This window comes from Lissotriton helveticus, chromosome 8 (genome assembly GCF_964261635.1).
Source record: "Lissotriton helveticus chromosome 8, aLisHel1.1, whole genome shotgun sequence".
Taxonomy (NCBI): domain Eukaryota; kingdom Metazoa; phylum Chordata; class Amphibia; order Caudata; family Salamandridae; genus Lissotriton; species Lissotriton helveticus.
Genome location: NC_136069.1, coordinates 1186451188 through 1186477570, shown reverse-complemented (window position 1 = coordinate 1186477570; position 26383 = coordinate 1186451188). Strand labels below are relative to the sequence as shown.

The window sequence follows — 26383 nt, the reverse complement described above, 5'->3', positions numbered from 1 at the left end:
GTCTCCCTCTTGGATTCAGCTCAGGTTGATCATTGGGCATCTGCACCGATCTGCTTACGCCAAATTTGGACCTTGCCTTACCTTCCAAATGTAGCAATGATGGTCTTTTATTTGCCTTCCGAAAGATGTCGAGGGGAAGAAATAATTCAAGATTATACTTACAATCTAGTCATGCTTTAAAGACCACAGCCTCAGAATTCAATTTTATTATAAGGCCAAAAATAATTGGATATATATGCAACAGAGAATTAGTGAGTATAGGTACAGGAATATCAATACAGATCCAAATCTACACATATAATTGATTCGGCATAGAAGACAAAGAATAATAAACTCCAAAATTAGTACACAACCCAAGATGGAGGCGGAATCCAAGTCCTTTTTCATTAGGAAGGAAAGCATAAATTATCACTCCCTATCTCATTTCCCAAAGGTGTCAGCGCGTGTCGACTTCCTAAGAAGTACTCATGTCAAATGGGGCAAAATAGCTTAGGACTAGGGAGCTCGCTCTTAGGATGCTCCTTCTCCTCTGAAAATCTAGATGTCTGATTTTTCTGTCCCTGTGCATAATACAAAAAGACAAACTCAGCCCCCTCTCCTAAATGTATCACATGACAAATTATTTCACTCTCCAAGGTTGTGGTAATTTTCCATAACTTCTCTAATTAAATCTTCTTTTTTTCGAGTGGCCTTGGAGTGCAGATAGGCCAGGCACAGAAGATATCCTGCCTTCCCGCTTCTCAGACTCTTGAAAGACATTCCAGTTATCTTCTTAAACTAAAGTAACAATGTTGAAATCTTTATACCTGCAATGGGATGAGAGCATGCTGTTCCTGTTCACAAAAACTATTCATTTAATTATTTCTTTTAACTACCAAGAGTAGCGAAACTATCAACAACCTGCAGCTCTGGGCCTACTGTGCAGGCAATTTAAACAACACACCGTTACACTGATATGAATAAAATGTCATTCTGCACGTTATGAATTCAGAAATGATAGTATCTCTAATACATACAAATCCTACTTAAAGATATACATTATGATTCTATGTTTGCGATGTTGAATGAATGCATTTGATAAACGTAATACACTGCACACAATAAAAATAGAGATAAATGCATTTATACCATGAGTACAATGCACCCCTACATTTTAGAGAGCTGTGTGCTCTCTATCACATCCATACACATAGCTGGCACACTTGTCTCATGAGTACGGCGGGAACAGGATGTATTTAGAAATTAAAGAATATTGTGTAACATAATCTTGAACAAAACGAATAAATTAAGGAAGGCCGGCAGTTGATGATGAGGGAAGGAGTACTATCAATGTATCAAGTGCAACTATGAGCAACGATTGCCTCTTACAGTTCTGGAATGATCTCCCGCCGAGTAACGTAAGCTTTCATTTTCTCTACTGCATCCTTACAAGTTTTCACTTCCCCATGCTTATTACAGTACTAACTCCCCAGCAGAGGGGACTTCAAGGATAGGCACCAAGCATGAAGTTGGGGGAAGAGAGCCCAGTGAAAAGATGAGAGTGAACTACATGTTCTGTCTAGAGCAACAGATGAGCGGCTGGTAGGTGCCACGTGTCCACATAGGAGACATGAATGGGTCTCACAGGTGACCTCATATAGCCCTGTAAAACAGTGTGATAGCTAAGCATAAGGGATGGACCTGTAGCCTACAGTCAACTATCATAGTATGTACATGCTGAAGGTCATCTTAGCATTACACAACCAGCAGAGAAGGTATAAAATCTTTCCTAGGGGAAGCGGTTGTCAGTACAGCCAAGGGCAAGGTGCATAGGCTTTTGGAGCAGTGGAGTAGGAGTGCATCCACCCCCACCTAAAGATAGTGCAACAGCAGCACAAGAGGGGTCCATAGCACATGCATTAACAATGAACCAGATTTATCTACAATCAGAGCATGCAACATAGAGCATATTCAGAAAATGAACTAGATATAATGACTGCATGATGGCCACACCAAGATCACAAAAAACAGACAGCAAACTCAAACACCATTGGAATGACCAACGCAGGCCAGGGTATGGGGGCCTAGTCGCAGAGAGGGAAGACCATCATTGCAAATGGTCTGCACTGTGTGGCACATAGATAGTTCAGCCATGCAAGAGGTGTCCAATCTAAGCACCAGGGACTAACATTGAATTTTACATGGACCCAACATATCATGTCCATAGGCGAAGGTCGCTATGCCTTCAGAGGGCAAGTATGGAAAGTGGAAATAAGCTAGTATATGACCACAAGATTTGCTGGGCGGAAGTGGGTTATTACGACCGCCATGGACGCAGTGCACTCAAGTCAGAGGCAACTGGGTGGTTCTTCCCCTTAAATTGCCAAACGTGCAACAGCGGCAAAAGAGAGTGCTCCGTAATAGAACCAATATTGGTAAATCACCCGCTTTATCCAACCGGAAGGTGGCCTACAGTGCATTCAGAGATATAAACTTGAAGTAAGGAAAAGATCAGTGGTTCCAAGTGGGTTAATAGAACAAAAAAACAAAAAACAAAAAACAGGGAGCAAGTCAGATGACTAGGTCACCTTGCCACCGAGCAGACAAAATAGACCTAATGCGATACTGCGGTGTAAGATGGCATTAATTGAATGACATGAGCGCAAGAAAAGGCGTTACGAGTCTAGGCTTCAAGACCACAGCTCAACTATGGGTAACAAGGCATGCAAAGGAACTCCAACTGACATGGTATAGGTACAGAGTGTCAACTATACCATAAGTGGGCAGACAGTAACATATACAGAAAGTCCGCAATAGCAGCAGGCTAACAGCTCACACAGATAAGGAGACGTTCAACTCCCAGGTTGTGCTTTGGGATCTGCTCGACTCAAGGATGGCAGCACTTCAGAAGCCCAAAGCGGTAGCCATTCATAGGCAGAGATTTAAAAACAAAAGACAAAAAAAAGACGGGTGGTAGAGGAGAATGCAAACTATGATGGGAGGGCTGACAGTACCAAAGGGGCAAAGGCCAGCCTCATCAGTACTTGCCTATTTGACAGTCAGTTAATGGTGACAAAGAACCATAGAGCTACAGGTGGGGGAATCAGGGTCGCGGTAAGCCACCCTGAGCCTTGGAGGGTCTTACGGGTGATCTTTATGCAAAAAAGGCGAGCAATACCCCATTAGAGGGCGATGGGGCCGCCAATATAAAATGAGATCCTCAGGCCATAGGGGGGCCATGAGAAGAACCCAACGGCGACCCCTTCATCCCGTAAGGGACGATTGGTGTCCTGACAGCTGGGGGTTGGCCTTACCTCGCTCCATGGTGGCACAGGTGCAGAAAACACTTAATAAACCAGTGAGCCGCAGCCCCAATACGTAAGATACAGCACCGGTTAAAGAATGAGATGGCAACATAATGCCCAGGTGGCTGGAGATTGTTTCAGGAGGGGTGTCAGCGGTTAGTCCTTCACAGCGCTGCACTCTGATGATCACCAGTAAGATAGCCCTACCTGTGTATATGATTAATAAGAATGCAAATAAACTTGCAACCGTTTTCCCACAAGAAAAGATGTTGGTGTGTTTTGTTATTTATAATGCAACTGTATAACTGTGTTTTTGTTACAAGTTAGGCTCCCTAAAACCATATGTGAGATAACAGACACCACTATCTCCTTCTGCATTTATTTCCTCGTCTGCAAACCCTGGTAGTACTTATAACAGGCTCAATTTAACAGGTTCAGGCTGTTCCCTGGAGTAGGTAAACACCGTAACCCACAACACTCGCTGTGGTCCAGTAGATTCAATATGAACATGAAAGTAGTAGACGTGGATCTAATCTTGGCCTTACTACACCACCAATAAATGCTGCACTAAAAATCTGAGTAAGGGGCAGAGACAGCTGCCTTTTCCTTGAAGGGCGGATCCTGGGCCTTGTTATCAGAAACACACCCTCCCTGGTTGTGTTCTAGTGGGCAAGCTGGAAAATGGCGCCTCGAAGCTCGGTTTTCAATGCAGGCCGCAGTATGTGGCCAAACTGTGCCATTTGGAAATTACTTCTTGAGATTTTTCCTCTGCTCCCCTTTTCTGGCAGGATGGGTATATGATATCAACACAAGGCTGAATGTTGAACCTTGATCAGAACCTGGATCAGTACAGGAAATTGGCAGTATGTTCCCAGATCACGCCCACCAGCAGATGTTTCATTCAGATATGATTTTATAACGTATTTATGACTTCAGGGATGTAGTGGACATACAATGACCATTAAGCGCTTCAACGCTTTGTCATGGGTAGTAATGCTGTATAAATGCAATTTAAATGCCATACAACACAGTTTACTCCATGATCACTGTAAAAAAGGACTAAACCTCACCAGTTTCTCTCAAATAATGTCTTTTCTCTTATATTAAGTTTTAATAAAGCTATACCAAACAATTAAAACATCTACCGAATCCCAGAGCAGCAGTGGAAAGTAAATTGCAAAAATTCCAGAAGCCACAAATTTATATTTTCATTATGTTCATACAGCGAAATTGCAGAAGCTAATTATTTTGCTTCACAAGGGGTCTCAAAGTCTGGCTAATTTAGTTCTGTGGAATGAAGATTTTGAGGCCCATCCCCTCTTGATTTAGGGCCCTTGCGCTGGAGTTGTTCACAGCCCTAATTCAACATCTCTAAAACTGAACATGTTTCTAAATCTGTGTTTCGCAAGGTTCCTGTTGTGCTCATCCCTTCCCTCCCAGTCAGTTTGTAACAAACACTGACCCCCTCATAGTCACCCGGGAACACCTCATGTTATGTGCGAGGGACAGCTCGCTCGATCATGTCTTAAACTGCCCTTGTGTGCAGGGCCGGACTGGCCATAGCAGGCACCAGACGTTTCCCCAGTGGGCTGGAAGGGTGGGGCGCCGGTTTTGGACCAGTCAGGGCCAATTTTATTACTGGGGCCAGGTTTTGCAGCAGTGCTGCAAAATCAGCCCCTTGTAATAAAAGGGACAATCTTGCAAAAAAAAAACGGTGCAGTTGACCTCCACATCTTTAACGGTGAAACGTGGCTACAAGACTCCATCATCTCATATATTCAGGGTCACTGGAATTATGCAATTCTACGGTCAAGGCTTTTTTCACACAATTTAGGATTTTCCGCATATGCCACATAATCTATCATCTACTGCATAATCTCCAGGTTTTAACAAAAAAAACATTTTCAAGGGGATCAAAAGTTATTCAAAATTGTGCGCGGTGGAAGGCTCTTTTGAAAGGTTAACTGGTCATCTTTCAGTTGCTTATTTCTGTATTTGATTATTAAACTGGTACTAATGAGGTGGAATCTTTGCCCAGACATTATTATCATGTGTAAAAATGACAAAGTAATGCAGTAATGCTATCAACACATGTGTTGTATTATGCTGCATAATTTTCCTTTTCTTGCAGCATAATTTAGTCAACCCTTATGCATAACTCGATGCTCCCCAACACATAATTCAGTGGCCCTGCATATATTCTATTTTACTGGGCAGTTACATCGCAAGTCAGGTAAACAAAACATGCGACAGGGGATGACAGGACACAGCAATGTTAGCAAGTTTACGTTGACACAGACATTATGAAAGACCAATATTCAGGGCTACTAGAACTATACAATTCTGCGGCCACAGCGTTTTCCGCATCTTTAAGGATTTTTTCCACACTTGCATAATCCATTATTTCCTGCATAATTTGCAGATACTAACAAAAAATCGTTACTGGCTCAAGCAGATCAAAGGTTACTAAAACGCTGTCTGACGTGTTGCTGCGTATAAGGACTTTTGTTGCACGGAGGCAGGTCATTGTTCAGTTGCTGATAGATCTATTTAGGTATTACATGGATATTAATGAGGTGCATCCATTGGCCTTACACTGTTTACATATGTAAAAATGACAAAATAGTGAAGTATTACTGCTTCAAAATGTGCTGCATTACGCCACCAAATTTGCTTTCTTCCTGCTGCATACTTTAGTGGACCCTGCCACATAACTTGGTCCTTCCTGCCACATAATTCCAGTGGCCCTGTCTATTAATATGCAGATGAGTCCAACTCTATCTCAAAAGATGCAGTGCAGTCCGATGAAATCGTTCTGTGATAAAATATTAAAATAAGTTATCCCCTCTTGTTGCAGCCCATCTGCAACAAGTGAAGTATTAATAAATAATGTGCTTAGAAACACAGGGGATATTTACAATAAAATGTCGGAGAGCGGTCCTGCTCCAATATTGGTAACGCCGCGCACCAACATATTCGAAATGCAGGGATGGGCCATATTTACAAAAATATGATATACCCCTGCACTTCTCCTAGCGTGGTGCTAAAAAAGCTGCCTAGCGCAGACACCCTTGCTGCATGTTGCACTGGTGCCTGCGCTGCAGGCGAGATAGTTTATGTGCAGGAATGGACACCTTCCTGCACATAAACAATCTTCAAAGGCAATTTGCTGTTTCTATGTGTGCTGCAGAATAGCCATATATGAGGGGAAATAATTTCTCCTCGTATCCCCATCCTAAGACCCTTACCTGGCCTTCGTTTTTGGCACTGCCCCATGCTTGTAAATATGAGGCAGCGTCAAAAAGCAATGGGTGTTGCGGTGGAATGCCAACAGCCATTCCCATTGCATGCCCCTTTTACACTAAGTGAATCGTGAAAACAGGTCTTACTTGCAAGGCGGTTTTAAGCCACATTAAGTGGCCTAACGCCACTTTGTAAATAAGGAGCAGGGGATATCGCCACCAGAACATCACTAAAAGTGACGTTCTGGTGGTGATATTCCCTTGTAAATATGCCCCCCGATCTCTTCATGTTTTTGGAACCCACCCTTCTCATGATAATTATGCGACAAATGTTTCCCTGCAGACCTGCAGCGAGCCGCCGTGTACCTGCCATCTGGTAGTGCAGGGGACCTGCTGGATGTCTCCTTCCGCCTGCTAACTAATGAAATAAAACTGCATGTGTAGATCTTTGTACCACATGATGCCAAGTGTGTCAGCCTAAGTGTGCCCAAGGGAGTGGTAACCAAATGTTCCACATTCTGCCCACCACCACTGTTTATTTACTGGCTGCAAAAAAGGAACAGAATCTGCTGAATTGAACCAATAAACAAAGGAGCAGCCTAGCACTTTTATCATCTGGGAACAGTTTCTACATGGCCACAGATCACTGCAGCAGCAAGAGTTCTACAAACTGATTAGCATTATTTTAGCATTATTTGTTTTCATAATACAGAAACAAGACAACAAAGATGTGGTCATCTGAATGTGGGATGCTTATGGAAAGTACACATTATGCATAGGTTACATCCGCTCACACGGCATGGAACTCACTCGTCGTCATATTGGTACTTGCTTGGAGTTAATAATGTAACATCCCCCAATTATGGATAAGACCATAAAAACCCTGTAGTGTATTTCATCAGCGTGCAGAGGCTTGTGTAGCATTCTACTTTGAGGAAAACATGTTTCTTTGCATAGAGCAGTGTGAAGAATGGTTTCAAGGTTCAATATCATCCCCTAGTGGGCACGGAGGTGGCGGTTGCTGCTTGCTGCCACTGTGGAGTGCTCAGAAAGTGCTGTGATTTAATCAACTTCATCTGTGATGCTTTATATTTTGTTTGCTTCGACTGTGGAATGCTCAGAAAGGGCTGTTATGTAATCAATGTTATCTGTGATGCTTTACATTTTGGTTGTTTCTACTATGTAGTGCCCAGAAAGTGCTGCTGTTTAATCAATGTTATCTGTGATGCATTACAATTTGGTTGTTTCTACTGTGGAGTGCTCAGAAAGTGATGTTATTCTATCAATATCATCTGTGATTATTTACATTTAAGAATGCCTTACGCTGCTGTTAGTTATAGAAGCTAGTGGTATGTTTCTCTCTGTTACCAGCCTTACTAATCTTTTGCTCCCTCTGCTTTTCAATGAAGACTGCTTTACAATGATAAAATGGGCTCAAATGTCATGTAATGTCACTTCCGCTACCCTATGATTTTGCAGAAATTATGACATGTTGGAGTGGCTTGTTTATTTTGTCAGATAGTTTTCCTTTTATAGAGGGCAACTCTTACCCAGGTAGGTAGCCAGCACGCTTACAACTAACACTTTGTTAGATCAGATATTACTACACATCCAAGTGGCATGGTACACAGAAATTAGAATAAAAATGGGGGATGGGAGAAGGTACAAGCTAATAAGCAATATTAGAACATTGAAATGTTGAGCACTCCATTGAAGACAATGGAGTGCCTGGGCTTTTAATGCCTGGTAGAAGCCCGAAGCATCAACATTCCAGTGTTTGTTCACAGCAGTTGCTGTGAACAAAAGGCCTCATGGAGCCCGAGGGGATTTCACCCCCCTTGGGGTCCGTGAGGCCTTCATTTTACAAATTAGAACACCATGCCCTCTAGGGGTTGAATGGTCTAATAGCCTTAGAGCCTTTCCGTAGTGGGCTCTACTGCCCATTTAAGGCCCGCTCCCTTGTTAAAGTCCTTCCTCTTTGGCTCGTGCCTTTAACTCTGGACCGGGCCTTTAATGGCCGGTAAAGCCCGCTACGTCAGGCTTGAAGGCTGTATTAATTTAGCCTTATAGCCCGCTGCGGAGGTCTATACCGGTTCTTAAATGCCCTGAACCCTTGCAAGGGCCAGTAGCGAGGGTGGGGGCCTTTAACAACAAGTATAGACTGAGTCATAAGGGCTATAAGCTTCTTACTTCATTCCACCCACTAAGGATACAATGTTTAAAATGAAAAAGTGAAAAACATGAAAACAAACATTGGAACATTGGAGATCCTGGCTAATACCAGGCATTATAAGCCTCGAGCTACTCCATTGTCTTCAGTGGAGCTCTCAACATTCCAATGTTCTAAATACCAATATAAACTTTGCCTCTATGAGGGCTAATTTAATATGATACAACTTGGGAAAAGGCAGAAGTAGGAATAATTTATGAATGGGGGAAGAATGTGGAACAGGAATGTTTTCAAATGTTCACAAACTGTTGAAAGGCTTTCATGGTTTCTTTGTCAGTGAGAGTTGATTAATAAAAGTGTAGGTCCAGTGAAGGATATCAGGACATTTTTGTCTCCAAATATAATGTCTTTTTGCTTCTCAGGTTCTTTCTGACAGTGGATCTGTTTAGGGAAGAGTGCCAATAAGAAGGTTAGCAGATTCTGGAGGTCAGGAGGTGAGGTTGAACACGTTGCTGTTTAAATTTCTTGGAGTCAGAAATGGGTAATGTAGATGAGTGGAGCACAGCCTTCAAATGAGCCAGATAAGGTTTAGGTGATAAAGCGAATAAGGCATTAGAGCAGGCCTGGAGACCACAAAAGCTGGGATGGTTGGTATGAAATCTGATTGCTTAAAAGGGACTTTTGAGTGAGAATAGTGCAACCCACTGGATTTAACAGTGTCACATCTGTGGGAATTCATGGATTAGAGGCAACCATTTTAGAAACAAAGGAAACTAACCATTTTGGCTCGCGAGGGATCGAAACAGTTGATGTCCAGTTCCGTTAACCAAGATCTGTTGTAATTGGAATGAAGTTGGTGTGAGCTCAGAAGCAATACATTTTTTACAGAGACACAGCTAGTTATGATGAGTCTGTAGGGAGGACATAAGTGTGAAAATATCATCAAAGTTTGAGTTTTTTAATGTAGATTTGGGTGCCAGTGGCATGCTGGTGAAAAATGGTTATTTCTCTGCATGATCCTCATTTTTTAAACATGGGTGTTATGGCCTTCTGTTGATAGTGCCTCTTTCTAGATTACAGCTTGTGTCTTACATCCCTTTTAAGGCCCAGCCCTAACTTGATTTCTTTGTTTGATCTCCATGTTCTCCTCCCAGATATTTAGCGCTCTACGCATATAAGCCCCAAAAGAATGACGAGCTGGAGCTGCGCAAAGGGGAGATGTACAGAGTCATTGAGAAGTGCCAGGATGGTTGGTTCAAGGGGACGTCCCTGAGAACTGGAATGTCTGGGGTCTTTCCTGGCAACTACGTGACGCCGGTTTCCAGGTAAGAGAACGTCCATGCATGAGTTCAACTAACGTCTTCCAAAAGCTACGGGATTGTCCATTTCTACAGACCATGTTGTACCACAAGTCTGAGAAGAAAGGGGTTGACTAAAATGCCATGAGGGTTCATCGACTGACCCCTTAAATATTTTCACTTCTCACACATGCACATTTATAATAACTCTGGGCGTAGTTCGCGGAGCCGCACTCCGCGGAGCTACGCGAAGACGCACTTGCACTCCGTGACCTACGCGTAGCTCCGCGGACATGCGTAGTTGCTTGCTAGACCCGTTCGCGCGCCGTTTTTCATCTTCGGGAGCGCGGTGCACGTGTTTGGGGCGCTGCCTGCATGCTCGAGATAGCTAGCGCGCTAAGTTACCCAAGAGGTTTGTCCCGCCCGCTTGCGTTCCCTTATTTCCTGTTCCGGGTCACAAGTAACGTGTTCGCGTTGTGTAAGACATGTTCGGGAACTCATCTTCTCGTTCACACTACAAAAGTGCGTGATCGCGTCAAATATCGCGCGAACCTACCCAGGCGGTCGCGACGGGCCAAGGTAAGCCATTGCCGCGCACGCGATAATGTTATTCAGCGCGCGAGAACTACGCTACGCACCGGATCGCGGAGTAATCGACAGCTTCGCGTTCTCCGTAGAACGCGGAGTTGCCGAAACTCCGCAAGCTCAGCGAACGGAGCGTAGTTCTTCGCCCAGGGTTAATTTATAAACATGGGGCAATGGCAGAAATGTAGTTTCCTGATGATGTTGAGTAATGGAGCACCACTGTATTAAAACCTGGATACCACCACAAGAAAAAAAGCTGATGGTAATTAAATGAATATTAAATGATGAAAATATATTTACCTACAACAAACTTCAAAGATGCAAACAAATTAAAAGGTAGAAGGGGACCTAGTTTGTTGTGAGAGTGAGGAGATTTGATGAAAAGCAGGGAGAAGGTTGAATGTGTCACCAAGTCACCAAGAGAGTGGACCGCCCCCAACATTTAAATGACACCCACAGTTCTTAAGCAACACTTTTGATTGGTCTCTCCCCTCACTTGTTTTTCCCTCTCAGTAAGAGGGATAAAAGCCCTCCTTGGATGCTCTCCCCTTGGTGGGAAAAACTGCCCCCTCCAGTCTCTACTAGCAGAGAGGAGGAGAAAGAAAAGGTTGAGAGTCCAGGGCAGCATGTGTTAGGGAAGCAGGGTGTTTATGGAATCAAGGGGTCTCTAGTATCCTGGCTGGAGCGAAGAACAGCGCCAGCCTGGCATTTCACTGAAGTCAAATACCTTTAAGGCGTCTGACTGCAGCTTGTGTGCGACCCGAGCCCTAAAGAAGATGATCCGAGCAAAGAAGCCCCTTCTGGGGAAATCCTCCAAGACTGAGCATGAATACTGGTCCCATGGTTCCTTTTTCTGCATCTCCCACTCCCAAAATGACTGGGTAGACACCCAGTCGCTAAAGGAGATGGACAGCTTGACCACTAGTAGCTCGCTCGCCTCAGTTGGTGTCCTCTCCTCACTGGAATGGATCATGCAAGTATGGTCGCCTGAAAGGGAGCCAATCAGGGTCTAACACATGGTTCCTTTAGCTTCTTCACCTGTGAAAGGAAGAGGTCAATCCTGATTTGGTCATCCCCAGTTCAAGGTATGTGTTGCTCTATGCGTGTCCTGGAAGCTACCCTGGAAGATGCTGGGTGCCTTACACTTTCAGTGGAAGCTGAATGGAAAGTTAGTAGAGGTTTGATGGAGGTCATCCTGAATGTTAGTACACTGGACCATGAGGCTGACAGCATCACTTGGTCCCTGGCACTAGCTCACTCTCATTGGGTCACTGACCCTTGCTCACTCTGACCACCTGGCAGCAGTCCTGGTGATCTGCTGAGTGAGGATCAACTGCGGCAGAGACCGCCCTTCACCTCATGCATGTCTGGGACCAGTGCAGCGCCTCATTGTAGGAACAAAAACTGGAAAAAACGCCCCCTCTCCAAAAAACAGAACAAGCATTGGCAACAGCAATCTGTCTGTCTGGTCTTGGCAAGTCTTCATTTTTTTTTTGAAAATATGCAAAAAGTATCAAAAGTGTAAAAGTAATGAATGTGTTTTTTTTTTAAATGCGGTCTAAAGGTGGCATGCATATGTGAACAAAGGCAATAAACAAAATAAGCAAAAACGTATCCAGCTAACATCAAAATTTAAAAAAAGTGTCATGAAACAGAAATAGAAGCAATGATTGGCCTGTAAGCACTGGCACTGAAGTTGACTACTTATTTGGCGGATGTGCTCAAGTGCACTAGTAAAATTCTGTCACTCGCAATGAAGAGAGCCAATGGCTGAAATGGGCTGACTCATTGCCACTTGTTTTTTACTGAGGCGGATAGACGCAAAAAATGGATGAAATGGCTGACCAAAAGCTCCTGAGTGTATCTATAAATGCATAGATGTTATTATAAATTATTTGGAAAACATGAGACCTTAAACGACAGCTAAAGCTGACTCAATGCCAGGCCTAAAAAACAATATGCACGACAATGCTCTTCTAGATTAAAATTACCCATCGAATTAGTTTGGTTCTGTGTAAAACTGAATAAATTCATAAATAGTCGAAGTAGACCTTCATTTAGTTATTCTACGAGGGTTGAAGAGGTATTCTTTGCTGCGCCACCACCTCACTGCTTCTTCTTCTGTCACAGATCTTCACAGAGGCCTTGCTGGAGATAGATGTGAGCTGCTCTGCAGGTTGTATTTCACCAGAAAAACAAACAGCAGGCCTGAGCCATCCTTTCCAAGTGCCTTTTACTGCAGGTCAAATTTCAGTAACACCCTTTAGCGCATTATGGCATCATTACCCATGAATTTACAGAGCAATATAGAGTATTTTACAATGAACTGGAAACTCGCTCAGAGTAGATTTCAATGATTAGGGGAAGTCGACCTTATAAAAAGAAATGAAAAGAAAACAACTTTGCGCCTGACTCATCTTACGGGCTCCCTTTCCTCTGCTCCATCTGGACTTGAGATTTAAAGATTTCTGCCTTATGTTTTTGGCTTGAGTTACAGTCTTCTTATTTTGAAGCACATCCCTAGGTTGTAGCACACTATCCCTTTTCTTTTTAGTTCTTGAGAACCTTTCAATCCACTGAATATTTCAGATTAAACAGTTCTTGTTGGTTATCTGTTAGAAGCTCCCTTTGAGGCAATAGGTGCCTTACATTGCAGTGACTCAGCCAGTCAGCCTTGTCGCTTGTAATTTAAAATGAAATGGGTTTATTTGTAAAGAACTCTATTAAAGGGAAGGCCATTAACTGATTCAGAAAGAGCAGATTAACAAAAGAGGTCACCAAAGGTTTGAAACACCACCCCAGGCCTGAAAAAATGCTATATAATTCACCTTCTGCTGCAGACCCGCCAACTAAAAAAACAAGCATTTGCAATGCAATAGGTCTCGCATTTACTAGACTTTGAGCTATTGGGATTGTAAATGACAATACCTTTTATTTATGTGTTGTTGTTAAAACAGATACATAAAAGGCATTGTTATTTACAATGCCAATAATCACAATTCCAAAAGCTTAAACTCTCACAAATGCAAGACCTATTGCATTGCATATAAATCCGGCGCCCGTGCAATAAAGATTTTTTTTTAAGCATTAGGAGAGAGAATTTCCTGCCTGTTACTGGCAGGACAAAGCTATTTGAGAAAATAGTGTTCAGATGCTGTAATTAAAGCCTAGCAAGTAAAAACACACGTAACGGGGTGTCCTCATGGGAGGTTACAAAATAAGACAAGTCGTTAATAAGGAGTGACTACGAAGCCTATTGACCAATTAAAAACCCCAGTTTACAGTGGACAATGAGACAAGCCAATGAAAAATATAAGCGGAGAGTGGGCGGAGCTTCAACTTGAACACAGCATGCCTCACAGAGCAGCACATGCGCTGCCCAACCTCGACCTAAAAAAAATCACCACGCGAGGAGGGAGGGGGGCCTTGGAGGGGAGGGACCTCTTGCTGAGAATTACCTATGATGCACTATTACTACCTCGCCCCACCAAACCCACTTTTGCCCATTCCCTCACCAAAAAATAAAAAAACAAAGGCTTGCTGAGTCTGGTGTGGATGCCCTGGAGTGTTTTCAGAGACACCTTACAGGACATCGCCTGGTCAAAGCCTCAAAAGACAAGGTGTAAATCCCCTCTTTGCAGCAGATTCCAGCTCGCATTACCAGCCTATGATATGGGCTCCTAATCAGTGACTGAGTGAAGGGATCCAATATCGTGTGACACACAGTGGCACCGTGTGAGTTGGCAGGTCTGCGGCTGCAATAAATTGCAAAGTTACAAAAAGCATTTTGCTCTTGGGTCAAACGGATCACAATTTCTAAGAGCCCTACATTAGGGGTGCTGAAGTGCTCCTGACACTTTGTAAATATTAACTGGGCACATTTCAGGTGCTGTTTGCTGTGTTCAGGTAAGAAGTACGTTTCGTACTGATGGTGTTAATCTTTCGAATGGATGGGTTGGGGGGGATGGTTTTGTCCACGCCAGAAAACAATCAAACTAGATATTTAAATGGGAATAAAAAGAGATGTAAAGAATGATTTTTATTTTTCATGAATATATTTTATTTCACAGAAAGTGCCAATTCAAGTTTACAACACAGGGTTTTAGAAGCAGTAGTTATTTCAAGAGGATGCTCAAAATTTAGAAATCCTAGACATTTTGTCTTGCTTTTCAAGGTCTTCTTTTTTAAATACTAATGAGCCTTAGATGAAACCCTTCAAAAGTACCTATGGAATGTTTACTTCAGTTCTGCCAGGCTGTTTTTTGTTGAAAAAAGTTACCCATAAAAACTTGTGTGAGAAGTTTGGGACCTCTTTTGGGATGCTAGAATCAGCCGCAACCCCATGTGGGATAAGTGCTCAAATCCTCCTTCCGACAACTAAAATTGCTAAAATAACCCTTCTGTTTATTCATAAAGTTCATCACGTCTCTCTGGTTGGCACTTTGGTTCCTGTGTGTGTAGACTACTGCAACTTTCTGTACCAAGGTCTATCTGCCTAACCAAAACAACCGAGTGCAGCACAGGACACTAGAGTCCGCCTTGTGCATGGCCTACGTCATATGCAGCACACCACTCGATATTGCGGAAACCTCCACTGGCTCCAAGTGAAAGACAGAATCACCTTCAGTATCCTTTGCCTTGCCTTCAAATGTCTACATGGTTCTACACTCCCCTGTCCTCAACACAAAATAAGGGTGTGCAATCTCACCATGCTCCTGTGTCCATCTGATGTCAACTTTCTCCACACGCCAAACTTCCGAGTGCAAATTGAGAGGTGACTGGCGCTTCTCAGTGGCTTAATCCCACTTCTGGAACTGGCTCCCCTCCCATCTTCAACTTGCCAAAAACCTCCACTCCTTCAGAAAATTGTAAAAACCTTCCTTTTCTGTTCACCTTACTTCTCTTCCAGGGGCGCAACTAGACCTGAACTTCGGGTGGGCTAAGAATCCCAGCTAGGGCCGGCTTGAGGAGCGGTGCCGGCCACTATGACAGTCTTTTTTGGTGCTCTCCTCCCCCCATCGTCCTTCTCCATGAATTACATCACTACCACTCTCCAAGAGTGTACCTCCATCTCTCCATTGCCTTTCTCTAATGTGCATTTCTCTTTTTTATAGTGCTACTCGCAGTTTACTCACACTCAGTTCTGTGACCAGCATGGTACACGTTCTTTCCAGAAGGCACATTAACCCTCCATGCTACTTTATGATGAGCCAAAACTGCAACTAGACAAAATTCTGAACTCTCACTAGTAGGAGCATTAATTACCAGAGTTATCTTGATATTTTTATTGTTGCCTGAAACTGCATGATGCACAAGGAAGATCAGTTGCTTTTAAACCAAAACTTATTTTTAAAAACAGTGCCCACCACACTCAACACCAGGTGTGGCTGCACCATTCTCGCCGCCCTAAAATCAGTCCTGCAAGGGGGCAGGACATGCATTCCCAGAAATGGGGTGCGAGCTAACTTCATATCCATTACATGAGGGAAAAGATCTTTGTAAGTGGTAGGGTGTGATACTTCCCTCAAATTCCAGCAAGCAAAACGAGTTAGGAGATGTCTTGTAGATGATTTAAGGGAAAATCGACTTCTCCCCTCAGAATTTGGAAAACTTTTGGGCATCAAATTTGCTAAAATGCTGCCGACCCATATGGGCATTCATGAAATATTGGCCTTTCTTAGGATTAGAACTCATTTCAAATGTCTTAACCACTTCCATGCTAATGACAAGGATCAGCTCGTCATGCAGTACACTGGAGCTGTGCTTATGACGAGCTGACCTTGTCATGAACAAGGCAAATCTGGAGCTTTCAGCACCCAGCGGGAATTGCCTTAGCAGCCAAGGTGTTAAGTCAGAAATTACTTCCACTATACCAAGGCCATAATTTTTTCATGGGTGAGTCCCTTATTTGAAGGAGTAGATTCAATATGACAGTGCCAGAAATGTACCCTGCATACTTCAGCCACAGCCATGGGTACCTCTATAAAGTCCTTCCAGTATGCAGGGGTCAGCATTTTGCTATTGATGCCCCCTATACAATGAGTACAGGAAATCTTATGACAACAGTTACCTCAAATATCATTTCCAAGATTTTGCAATGGATCTACCCAATATGCTAAGAATTACGTGCAACATGTCAGGGTTTTCGGCTAGGTGGTGTGGCACATGTTTTGTGACCCTGCCTCTGGGTATGACTGAGCTAGCAGCTTTCTCAGTTAGACAGTTCGAGTCCTTGCAGCCAATAATAGTGTCTTAATAGGGGAGAGGATGTAGCCTTACAGCTAGAGCGGTCGACCTTGAAGCTGGGGAACCGGGTTCGAGTCTCGGCAACGACGCTAAACATCCTGGGATTCTGGGCAAATCACTTAATCTCCCCCTGCCTAACAAAAATGAATGTGTCCCTCTGTAACGAAACTGGTGCTATGTAAATCGCTCTGATACCCGATGTCTCTGGTCTAGTTCGCGCTATATAAAACAAAAACAAAAAAAGCTGTCAGGGCGATGCCATAGGTAACACCTCCCATTCATATTCAATTAGTGCCCTTGTCCATAAGGCAGAATAGCCTCCAGTATGCCAGACCAGCTGCACACTTGCACCCATAGCCTATGTACAATGACACACACATTCTCACTATGGGGCTGATTACAATGTTGGTCAGATCGCAACCGGCCTGTCGGTTGTGATCCGACTGACATCTGCCCCTGCGTTCCACTTGCCGCATTATGATGCGGCAGTCGGAGGCAGCATGCAAAGGAACCTACCATTGTTCTGACAGGCTCAAGAATCCCATCGGCCCAGTGGTCGGAATGTAATCCTTACAAAAATTGCAGCGCCTTCTCAGGCACCGCCGTAGGGATCGTAGGGATTACACTGTCCCTTTCGGATTGCCTTTCTATGGCAAACACATTTTCAGTCTCCTGATTAGAGTTTCCAGCTGATCGGATTTATACTGGCACACCGGTATTTTGATGTCCCAGGCAAGTACAAAAATAAGCGAAATCACCTAATGTCAGTATTTTTAGTACTTATATGTGCATACTTCAAAGAACAAATATATAAATAGCACTTTTAAATATGTTCTAGGGCTGCATTAATGATCCACGACTAATAATTAAAGGAAAGAAAGACAATACATTCATGATACAAATGAATACATGCCATTTTATTACAGCCCTATTTAGTGACAAGACAAGGCTTTTGCAGACTCTTTAAACAACAACAAATGGCCTGTGTTTTTCTCATGGAAAGATGGCATCCTCCCACTCTGGCAGTAAAAATAAAATACAAATGCAAGAAATAGACAGAGTGCAGTCTCCGGGGGTACTGGAACCAGTGAAAAAAACACAAAGCATCATTAACCAGTTCACAAAGGCATGAAAATATGTAAATGGTGTTTTAAAGGCCTGTGAAATAAAGGGGGGGGGCGGGCTAAAGTCCTTTTAGCCCTATGGGCGTTGTGCGCCTGCTCTCTTCTCTCCTTGCATTCACTGCAGCCTCTAAAGTGCCTAGAAGACATTCAGCTCTGCAGTGTGCTCAATATAAATGTGCTTAAATAAATAAGGAAATAGTGGAATGAAACACTACAGCAAGTACATTAAAAAAGATCTTATATATAGAAGCAATGGAAACGTAGTACTAAGAAACTCAGAGGATCTCAAAGGTCTTTTGCAAAGAGTAAATTAATTATGCAAACTGCCCTGATCTGATATAAACTTTCACTAACTGTTGGAGACCTTGTAGCAGGTGCGTGTCAAGAGCAGGGAGGGAAATGGCCTGAGTGGAAAAAGATGGTGCTATTAAAGGCATGTCAGATCCAAAGCTTCCATGCTTCCAGTGTGATTATGCAGGAGAGAATTATCATCCCCTTCATCTAAAATAGGAGTGATTTGCATATCCTTCAATTAGTCTCGCATCTTGTCTGTCTTTTGTGCTTTTCATTTTTCAAGATCATAAGCGAATTAATTAGAAAACCCGGAAAGACAATGAACATTTCTACATTTCCCTACTTAGAAGAAAGATCAATTTAATCCACTCTGCATATGCCTATGCTAATGTTTACATCCTACTATAGAGCCGCATTAGATTATTTTACCATTCTTGATTCCCCACATGTAGATTTTAATGTATTCACGATAAAACTTTTAAGGTAAGATTGCAGTTACCCTGTTAATTATTTTAACTTAGTCTTTAAATATGCTTCGGAGGAGATTTCCAGGATATTTATCTTTGATGCAGATAATGATTCCTTTGCTAAGAGGCATTCGGCCTTCAGTATGTAGTGTCTGTAACATTCTCATTTGTCTGATAGTGGCTTTTAGCTGCTCAATCATAATTATGGGGTCTAAAGGAACCTTGGTTCTGCTTTGTTTCACCACAGCCAAAATCTATAGGGGGCAAACCCCTTGGCAAAATGATGAACTACCAGGGGAATCGGACCCGGAATTAATTATCCCACTGGAAATTCAATTTATGAGGAGACTCTCATACTCCCACATGTAATTCGCAGGTAACATAAATTCCAGATTTGTAAAGCGCGACTTATACCCCCTAAGGGCATCCAGGCACTGAGGGGCCACCAGGGAGATTAGGTGAGGTATTGTCCAGAGTCGAGTCACATGATGCTGAGCGTAGCTGCTGCCGGCACCGGGGATCGAACCATGAGCACTGCGCTCTGACGTCAGCCGCTCTGGCTGCTGCTCCACACCTCTCCCGTTAACCACATACTTACCAGTACTTATGGCTGTAGAGTTACCAAGAGCATTACCCGGTCTCTCTTACAGGGGGTGCTATGTGTTTTTTTCATTGCTACTTCATTTGTTTCAGTCTCAGTTGAATTCCACATTTAGTGACTTTTTTATTTTCATAATTCCATTCCTGTTTAGCCCTTCTCCACTCGCCTCGCTGCAATTATTTGCTCTATAAATTAGTTTTAAAATACCAGATCTACTTTCATGCAATTACCTCTCCTTGTACGCTTTTGCATCCATAGGTTCCATGTTTATCGAGGACAATAATTGTATTATTAGATGTTGCAATTATAGCTTGTCTGGGTGTGGGATGGTGGTACTAAGTTAGGCATAGCCTGTACTATGGGCCTGATTAAGGGGTCGATTAGGATGGCGGACGGACACCCCCGAAGTGGAGGGACCGTCCGCAAGGGGAGCGGCGTTCCCTCCAAGCCAATTAGGATGTGACCGCCACCCTGGCGGTCACATCCTGTATCTTTAACATTGCGGCGGGTGCTGCTTCAAGCAGCACCCGCCGCAATGTTAAAAATACATGCATTGCATTTGCATGCAAAAAGCGGCAGGCGCCGCGCGGGGCCTGCCGCATTGTGCATGCAAATGCAGGAGGGTACCATAGGTACCCCCCATGTGCACCCCCCCCCTTCACCCTGGGGGCCCGCAAGGGCCCCCCAGAAGCAAAGGTCCACATGCTTTTCCACGGCGGAAAAACCGCAGCAGAAAAGCATGTTTACACACGCTTCCTAATTTGGCTGGCGGTGTCTTGCAGACACTGCCACCAAATAGCGGTCTACATCCCGCGGATCAGCGGCGGACGGACCTGCCGTCCGCCGCTGATCCCGCCGCCATCCTGATCTGGCGGGTGGTGTTTTATGGGACCGCAGCGGTAAATCTGCATCCTCCGGGCCAGCGGTGGCTTCCACCGGCCCGGAGGAAGCTGATTCACCCCCATCCTAATCAACCCCTAAGAGTTTGGTGGATGGGTTAATTGGTCACAAACATGACAGATATCATGTTCGCAAGTGTGCTATATCCTAGGGAACCTGTTATAATGCGGACGGTATATCCATTACATTGATGGCTATGAGACATGGAGTGATGAGTCTTAGTCGTAAGAGACAAACATCCATTTTACAATCGAATCAAGACACATTCGCACACCGGACACAACACACCGCTTCCAGTGCCAGTGTGGGTAAAGCTGAATAGCTGAGGGAGGAAGGAGCAGCTGATAGGTGACTGACCACTCAGAATGCACTCTGAGAATCTATGAGCCTCCGTTACAGGTGGGCAATAGCTGGGTATCAGCCAAAAACTGCAAGATGTCCAGTCACCCAACTCTGAGTACCCTCGGCTCATTAAGAGGCAATGGAACTGCTCTACTTCAGATGGCAGAGCGTGTTGAGAAAACAACCTCACTCCAATGCACTGGCATAAACAGCATCGGAGAGCCCATTCTGTATAAGATTTGCCCTCTGCTGTCATTCCCTTCAGCTTTTTTCATGCCCTGGACTGCCATGCAGGTCATGTTAGTCCTAGACTAAGAGGGTGTGGCTTAACAGCTAGAACGGCCGACCTTGCAGCTGGGGAGCTAGGTTCGAGTCTGGCGGGAGGCTCAAACATCTTGTGATTCTGGGCCAATCACTTAATCTCCCCATGCCTAAAACAAAAATGAATGCGTCCTTGTGTAATGCAGCTGGTGCTAATGTAAAGTGCTCTGATACCTTCAAGTCAAGTTTGTGCTATATAAAACTGTAAAAAAAATGCGCAAGTTGGGGGAAACCCTAGGGATGCTGTCTTTTCGTTTCTTCAAAGACAACCTGCCCCCACCCTCCGTGCATTGTTTTTTTTAAAACAAAACAAATTGCCCTTGTGCTCCCTTGGCCTGGCACGCTGGCTGTAATTTGTTTTGTTGCAGAAAGTTTTTTCACCGTGTTGGCAGATGCATTTTTGCCAAAAGTGCCCCACAAAACATGGGGAGAGCTCCACATAAGCAGGAAAGCCAACCAACCATGAATGTGGTCTTAAGTCTAACCATGGAGATCATGAAACCAATGTAACCGGCTTCATGAAAAACATTAATGAAGGAGATATATTAAGAAACTGACTATGAGCCTCTCTCTTTCCATTCACAGGTTACACATGACGCCTTATTTACATCTATAGTATTTTTAAATCTCCCTTCAAAAAGGTGATTGGTCGTGACCCATTATTAAACTTTTCTGGCCATTGTTACATGTGAGGAACCAAGGAAAATAAGACCTAATTGTCGACTTTGCTACAGGTGAAGCATATAATTCCCCACGAATATCATACACTCCTTTGAATTGTAAATACATTGGGGCATATTATCAAGGACAGGCGATACATTATCGCCGCTTTTATCGGCAGGAAACTGACGATAAAGCGGCGATAATGGCCTTGATAATATGCTCTATGAATTCCAATCGAAGCCCATGTTCGATTGGAATTCATAGAGCATATTATCAAGGCCATTATCGCAGCTTTATCGTCAGTTTCCTGCCGATAAAAGCGGCGATAATGTATCGCCTGTCCTTGATAATATGCCCCATTGTTTTTAAAAAACAACTGTATGTACCCTGCTGACACTAGTCTGCTGTCAGAGATCTGCTGATGAAACTGTCTGCTACAACCACCCTGCTAAGCACAATCTGACTCTTTCGACTGTATGTAGGGCACGCGGAGAAGGAAGCCGCCATCCTGAGGCAAGCTCATTCAAGTAGTCCAAGAGGACCTGACCTGATTCTTAGTGCTGTGGCAAGCATTCACTTGCTTCTGTGGATGAAAGCTTTTCAGTATAGAGCAGAAATAGACAGATTAATAGGGGGAATGGAAGACAGTGTGGACACCTGATGCCTGGAAAGCAACCCAGTTAAATGTAAATATATAGGTTTGTAAGAGCCGGTCTCCTAGGGCTGACTCGAAGAGCCTCATCTGCAGTGAGAAGAAGACCCATGAGCAGACCAGTGGGACGAGTCCATCACATGTGAGAGGGCCAACAAAAGGGAGCCCTGTGCTGATCCAAACAGAAACAAAAAGGACAAATACTACACTCCACACACAAACTCAGTGCCCCACATAGACACATAATTATACATAATACATAGGCACTCCATAGGGTTGGTCCTTACTCACTCCAACTCGCCCCCCACAATGCATCTGGCATGAACCTGTAAGGGCCATGTTGAATGACCCTACCAACAAAGTATCCCTACAACTAAGGACAGAGAGCAAGCGAGAGTCAGCAGCACTGCCATTGTCTAGCCGCCCCCAACCACCCGAGAAGCTGTGAAAGCACAGAGTCGTTTCACAGTTACCTTTTTGTACTTGTGCAGGACTGATGGATTTTCAAGCCCAACTCTCTCCAAGAAATCCACTTGTACCCTTGGAATTTATTTATTTATTTTTATTTATTTAGTGTTTTCTATAGCGTGAACATGACCCAATCCTAGGTGTCAGAGCGCTTTACAATTCAACAGCAATGAGCTTCCTTTGATGTTTACAAATCTCAAAAAATATACATATTAAGTCTTACTAGGCGTCAACTCAGGTTACAGTAGTACATGTCATGGTATACTTGCATTAAAATGTAACACCATTCCCAAAGACAAGGAGGAGTCAGCAACTGGATACGCAGTTCCAAATCCAGTCCAATATCCATGTGGATTGATAGAGGTACCAATGGGCTGGTTCCTTAAGTCTGTATGACCAGAGCCATATTTTTGGGCAGCCTCTCTTACATGGGAGCCTACAGACAAGTCACTGACTCCACACACTAAACTAACCTCTTCTCAGCATCTCTGTATCTCTTCAGGGAGGAATCCCCAGACAATGCCTCAGGACACTTTCAAGGCAATGCTTAAACATGCTAAGGTATTTAATCTAAACATAAATGTGTATTTTAAATGGTTTTGGCATTTTTGTACTCAAAATAGCAGGGAAATATTCCCATGTGCAGTGCTTAATTTGTAAATAAAGAAGTGCCAGGGTCCAAGGTATCTCACAGGAGACACTGCAGCCTGAACAACTGACCTCCCTAGAGAGCGTTCCCAAATGCAAGTGGCATTGATACGTACTGACCATCACACTCCAACAAATTTCAACATTTCCGTCACACCAAATAAAATAACATGTTGCAGAGGCTGCTACAACGGCCAGGATGACCAGATGCTTGCCTCTATGTTTTTAACAGCATTCCCGTGCATACTTTATTTTTTTATTTCCTGTGCCAAAATCTTGGACTGGTAATTGAAGAAAAAGGTTTAAAAAAGTACTTTAACATGGTTGCCTTGAGTCCGCACACATGCACCAAGCACTGGCGGCTATCTTGAAATTGACTTACTTATAATTTGATAAAAGAACATTTCACGGTTGCCGCCATTGCTTGCAGATGCATACTTTTGTAAGGCAGTGATCCAGCGGGTTACCAACCTGTGAAAATCTAATACTTCAGAATCTGTTATTCTAGACTCTTCAGCTGCACAACCTTCAGCACTTTCAACTGCTGGTATCAGTTGTGGATTTTCTTCCTCAGGAGCTGGTACTTTCTTAGTATGACTGGTGTGTATCCAGTTAGGCAAACCTGCACATTTCACTGCTGTTGTTGTAACCAGTATTACCTGTTTTGGTGTATCCCTCCTTGGTGCTAGGCACGTCTCTCGGGTGTGATTCTTCACCACCACCCAGTCTCCAGGATTGAGATCATGGCTTGATACGGCTGCCTGGCAACTGCGTCTTCTCTAACCTGATGAGAGACAGAACGCACCAGGTCAGCCAATCTTTTACAATAGTCTAATACCCGATCATCAGTTGTGCTTAACATAGTATGTCCTGGTATAAAGGCTAATCTCATTGTTCTTCCCATGAGTATTTCATGAGGACTCAATCCTGTGGTTCTGTCGGGATTGTTTCTGAGTCCCATCAGAACAAGAGGTAGTGCATCTGGCCAACACAGTGATGTAGATGCGCACACCTTTGCCAGTCTTGATTTTATTGTGCCATTCAATTGTTCTACCACCCCAGAAGCCTCTGGAGGGTAAGCACAGTGCAATTTGTGTTGATTCCCTCAACAAATATTCGGATGCGGTCCTATTTGCCTGTGCTTCCTCCTTTTTCTTTGCCTACCTTGTTTTCCACATGTCTAATTCTCCCCATGTCCACTAAATTTTCATTAATACTTTAATCTGTAATTTTCTTCCGGACATATTCATATTTTCCAAGTCTTTGTCAGTAAAATCTGCTCTGTATGGTGTCTGCAATACCTTCGATCTCCCTATTTCCATTCCCATCTCAGAAGCAAGCTCCGTCTATTTTTAATATAATAATGTTATGTTTCTAGTTATGCTTCTGCATAGGAACAACAATTCTTCTTCACTGTAAGTATTTAGCCTGTCTAGCCCTGCATTTCCAACTATCATTTCTTCCAATTCTACCTTTAATTTAAATATGTCTAAAATCTTCGGTTGTTGATTCCGTTTGTCCATTCCCTGTGCCCACCTTTCTAATTCTTCTGGCGACAGTATTGTGGCACTTTTGTTCCTGTAGACGTTTCTAATCATATTTCTTTTGAACAACTGGGAACAACTCTTCTCGGAGTTTCATTTATTTTTTCTCTTATTGGCAAATCCATTAGAGATATTACCGATTAACATTCACTGGCTTGATCTTCAATTCTTATGTTCTCCTTTCTAGGTTCAATTATAGGAGTGGTCATAACTGGTGGTTTTGGACAATTTCCTTTATCCCCATACAAGGGAACAACGGGACCTATAGTTACTGGTATAGTCAGAGCTTCAGGGTGTGCACTCAATTGTGTTATTTTCTGTATTCATTCTTCTCTATTTTTGTTTATTACTTCTATTTCTTTTTTCTGAAGTATTCTTCCATTTATTAAGTCATGCATAATCTGAGGAACCAATAGTGTTTCTAAAGTAGGGGCACTTGGGGTAGTTCTAGTAGGTTCCTCCTGGTATGGTGGAGGATTATTTGTTAGAATATCTTCCATAAACTCATCTTCTGATTCCCCGCAACCTGTCATTCTTAAATGCTTAGTTTTCCCGGTACACTTGCCTCCCAACTGTTCCTCTAACACTAATACAGGATACAGTCCTTCTGTAACCATTGCTTGTGTCCATTGTTTCATCTGATCTTCACGTGATTCACGCACTCTTTTAGGATAGAACCCTCCATAACTCCTAGTACTTCTAGACCTGTCTCAAATGCCTCTGTTTCCCATTCTTCTAGCGCTTCATACTGTGTTAGCCTAGGTCTCGGTTCTAATTCATTCATTCTTGTCCTTAAATTTTGGAGAATTCTCCCATTGAACGTACCATTTTCTGGGAAAGCTAATATTCCAGCACTTTTAGTATACTTAATCCAATTTTCTAACCACACACAGGTATGGTAGCCTCTTTCCATCATCATAAATGAGGCAGGAGTTTTAGGAGGTGGGTTAAGAATTCCCTCCCTAGTTTTAATGGGTTTATCTTTCTTGAAATAATTTTTGATTCTCTGCATGAGTGACATTTTTCTTTTCTCTCCGTACATTTTAGGAGAAAATCCTCTTATATATTGTTCTCTCGCAAAACCTAAATATCTTCTATCTGGGCGATTCCGTATTAATGTTGGACTGTATTTCCACATACAAACTCCACTGTCTAGTACTATTGCTGCTTCTATTTTTTAACCAATTAGTCCTTTTGTTTATTCTTGGTTTTCTCCAATCCTGTTGCGGCTTTTATTCTTTAATCCAAGCAAGCTTAATTTCACAAAATTCGCTAAGCCAATACTAGCGCAACTCTATTGTGATGTCAGCATCTCTCCTCTCTTCTGACCGCTCCTTTACAAATCTCTGTAAATCACACCCCGCTATTTCAACGAATCCCAACGCTGGACTCTGTGACGTCAGCCCAACTCCAGCAGCTGACCCTCCCTTCACAAGGTAAAACGAAAACTTATTATATTACTGAACAGACTCCCTCTCTTTAATCAATGGAGGTATTTTAGTTGAATAGTGATTGGTGATATGACCTAAATTCA

The 26383-nt window shown here is 43.3% G+C and overlaps 1 protein-coding gene across 1 annotated transcript in view; it reads left to right on the top strand.

The window, feature by feature from the left end:
- SH3RF3 (SH3 domain containing ring finger 3) overlaps positions 1–26383 on the top strand; it is a 786031-nt gene that overhangs the window by 459557 nt on the left and 300091 nt on the right. The window contains exon 6 of the mRNA XM_078658954.1: positions 9851–10021. Within this exon, the coding sequence (XP_078515080.1) occupies positions 9851–10021 (171 nt within the window). The remainder of the gene's footprint in view (positions 1–9850; positions 10022–26383) is intronic.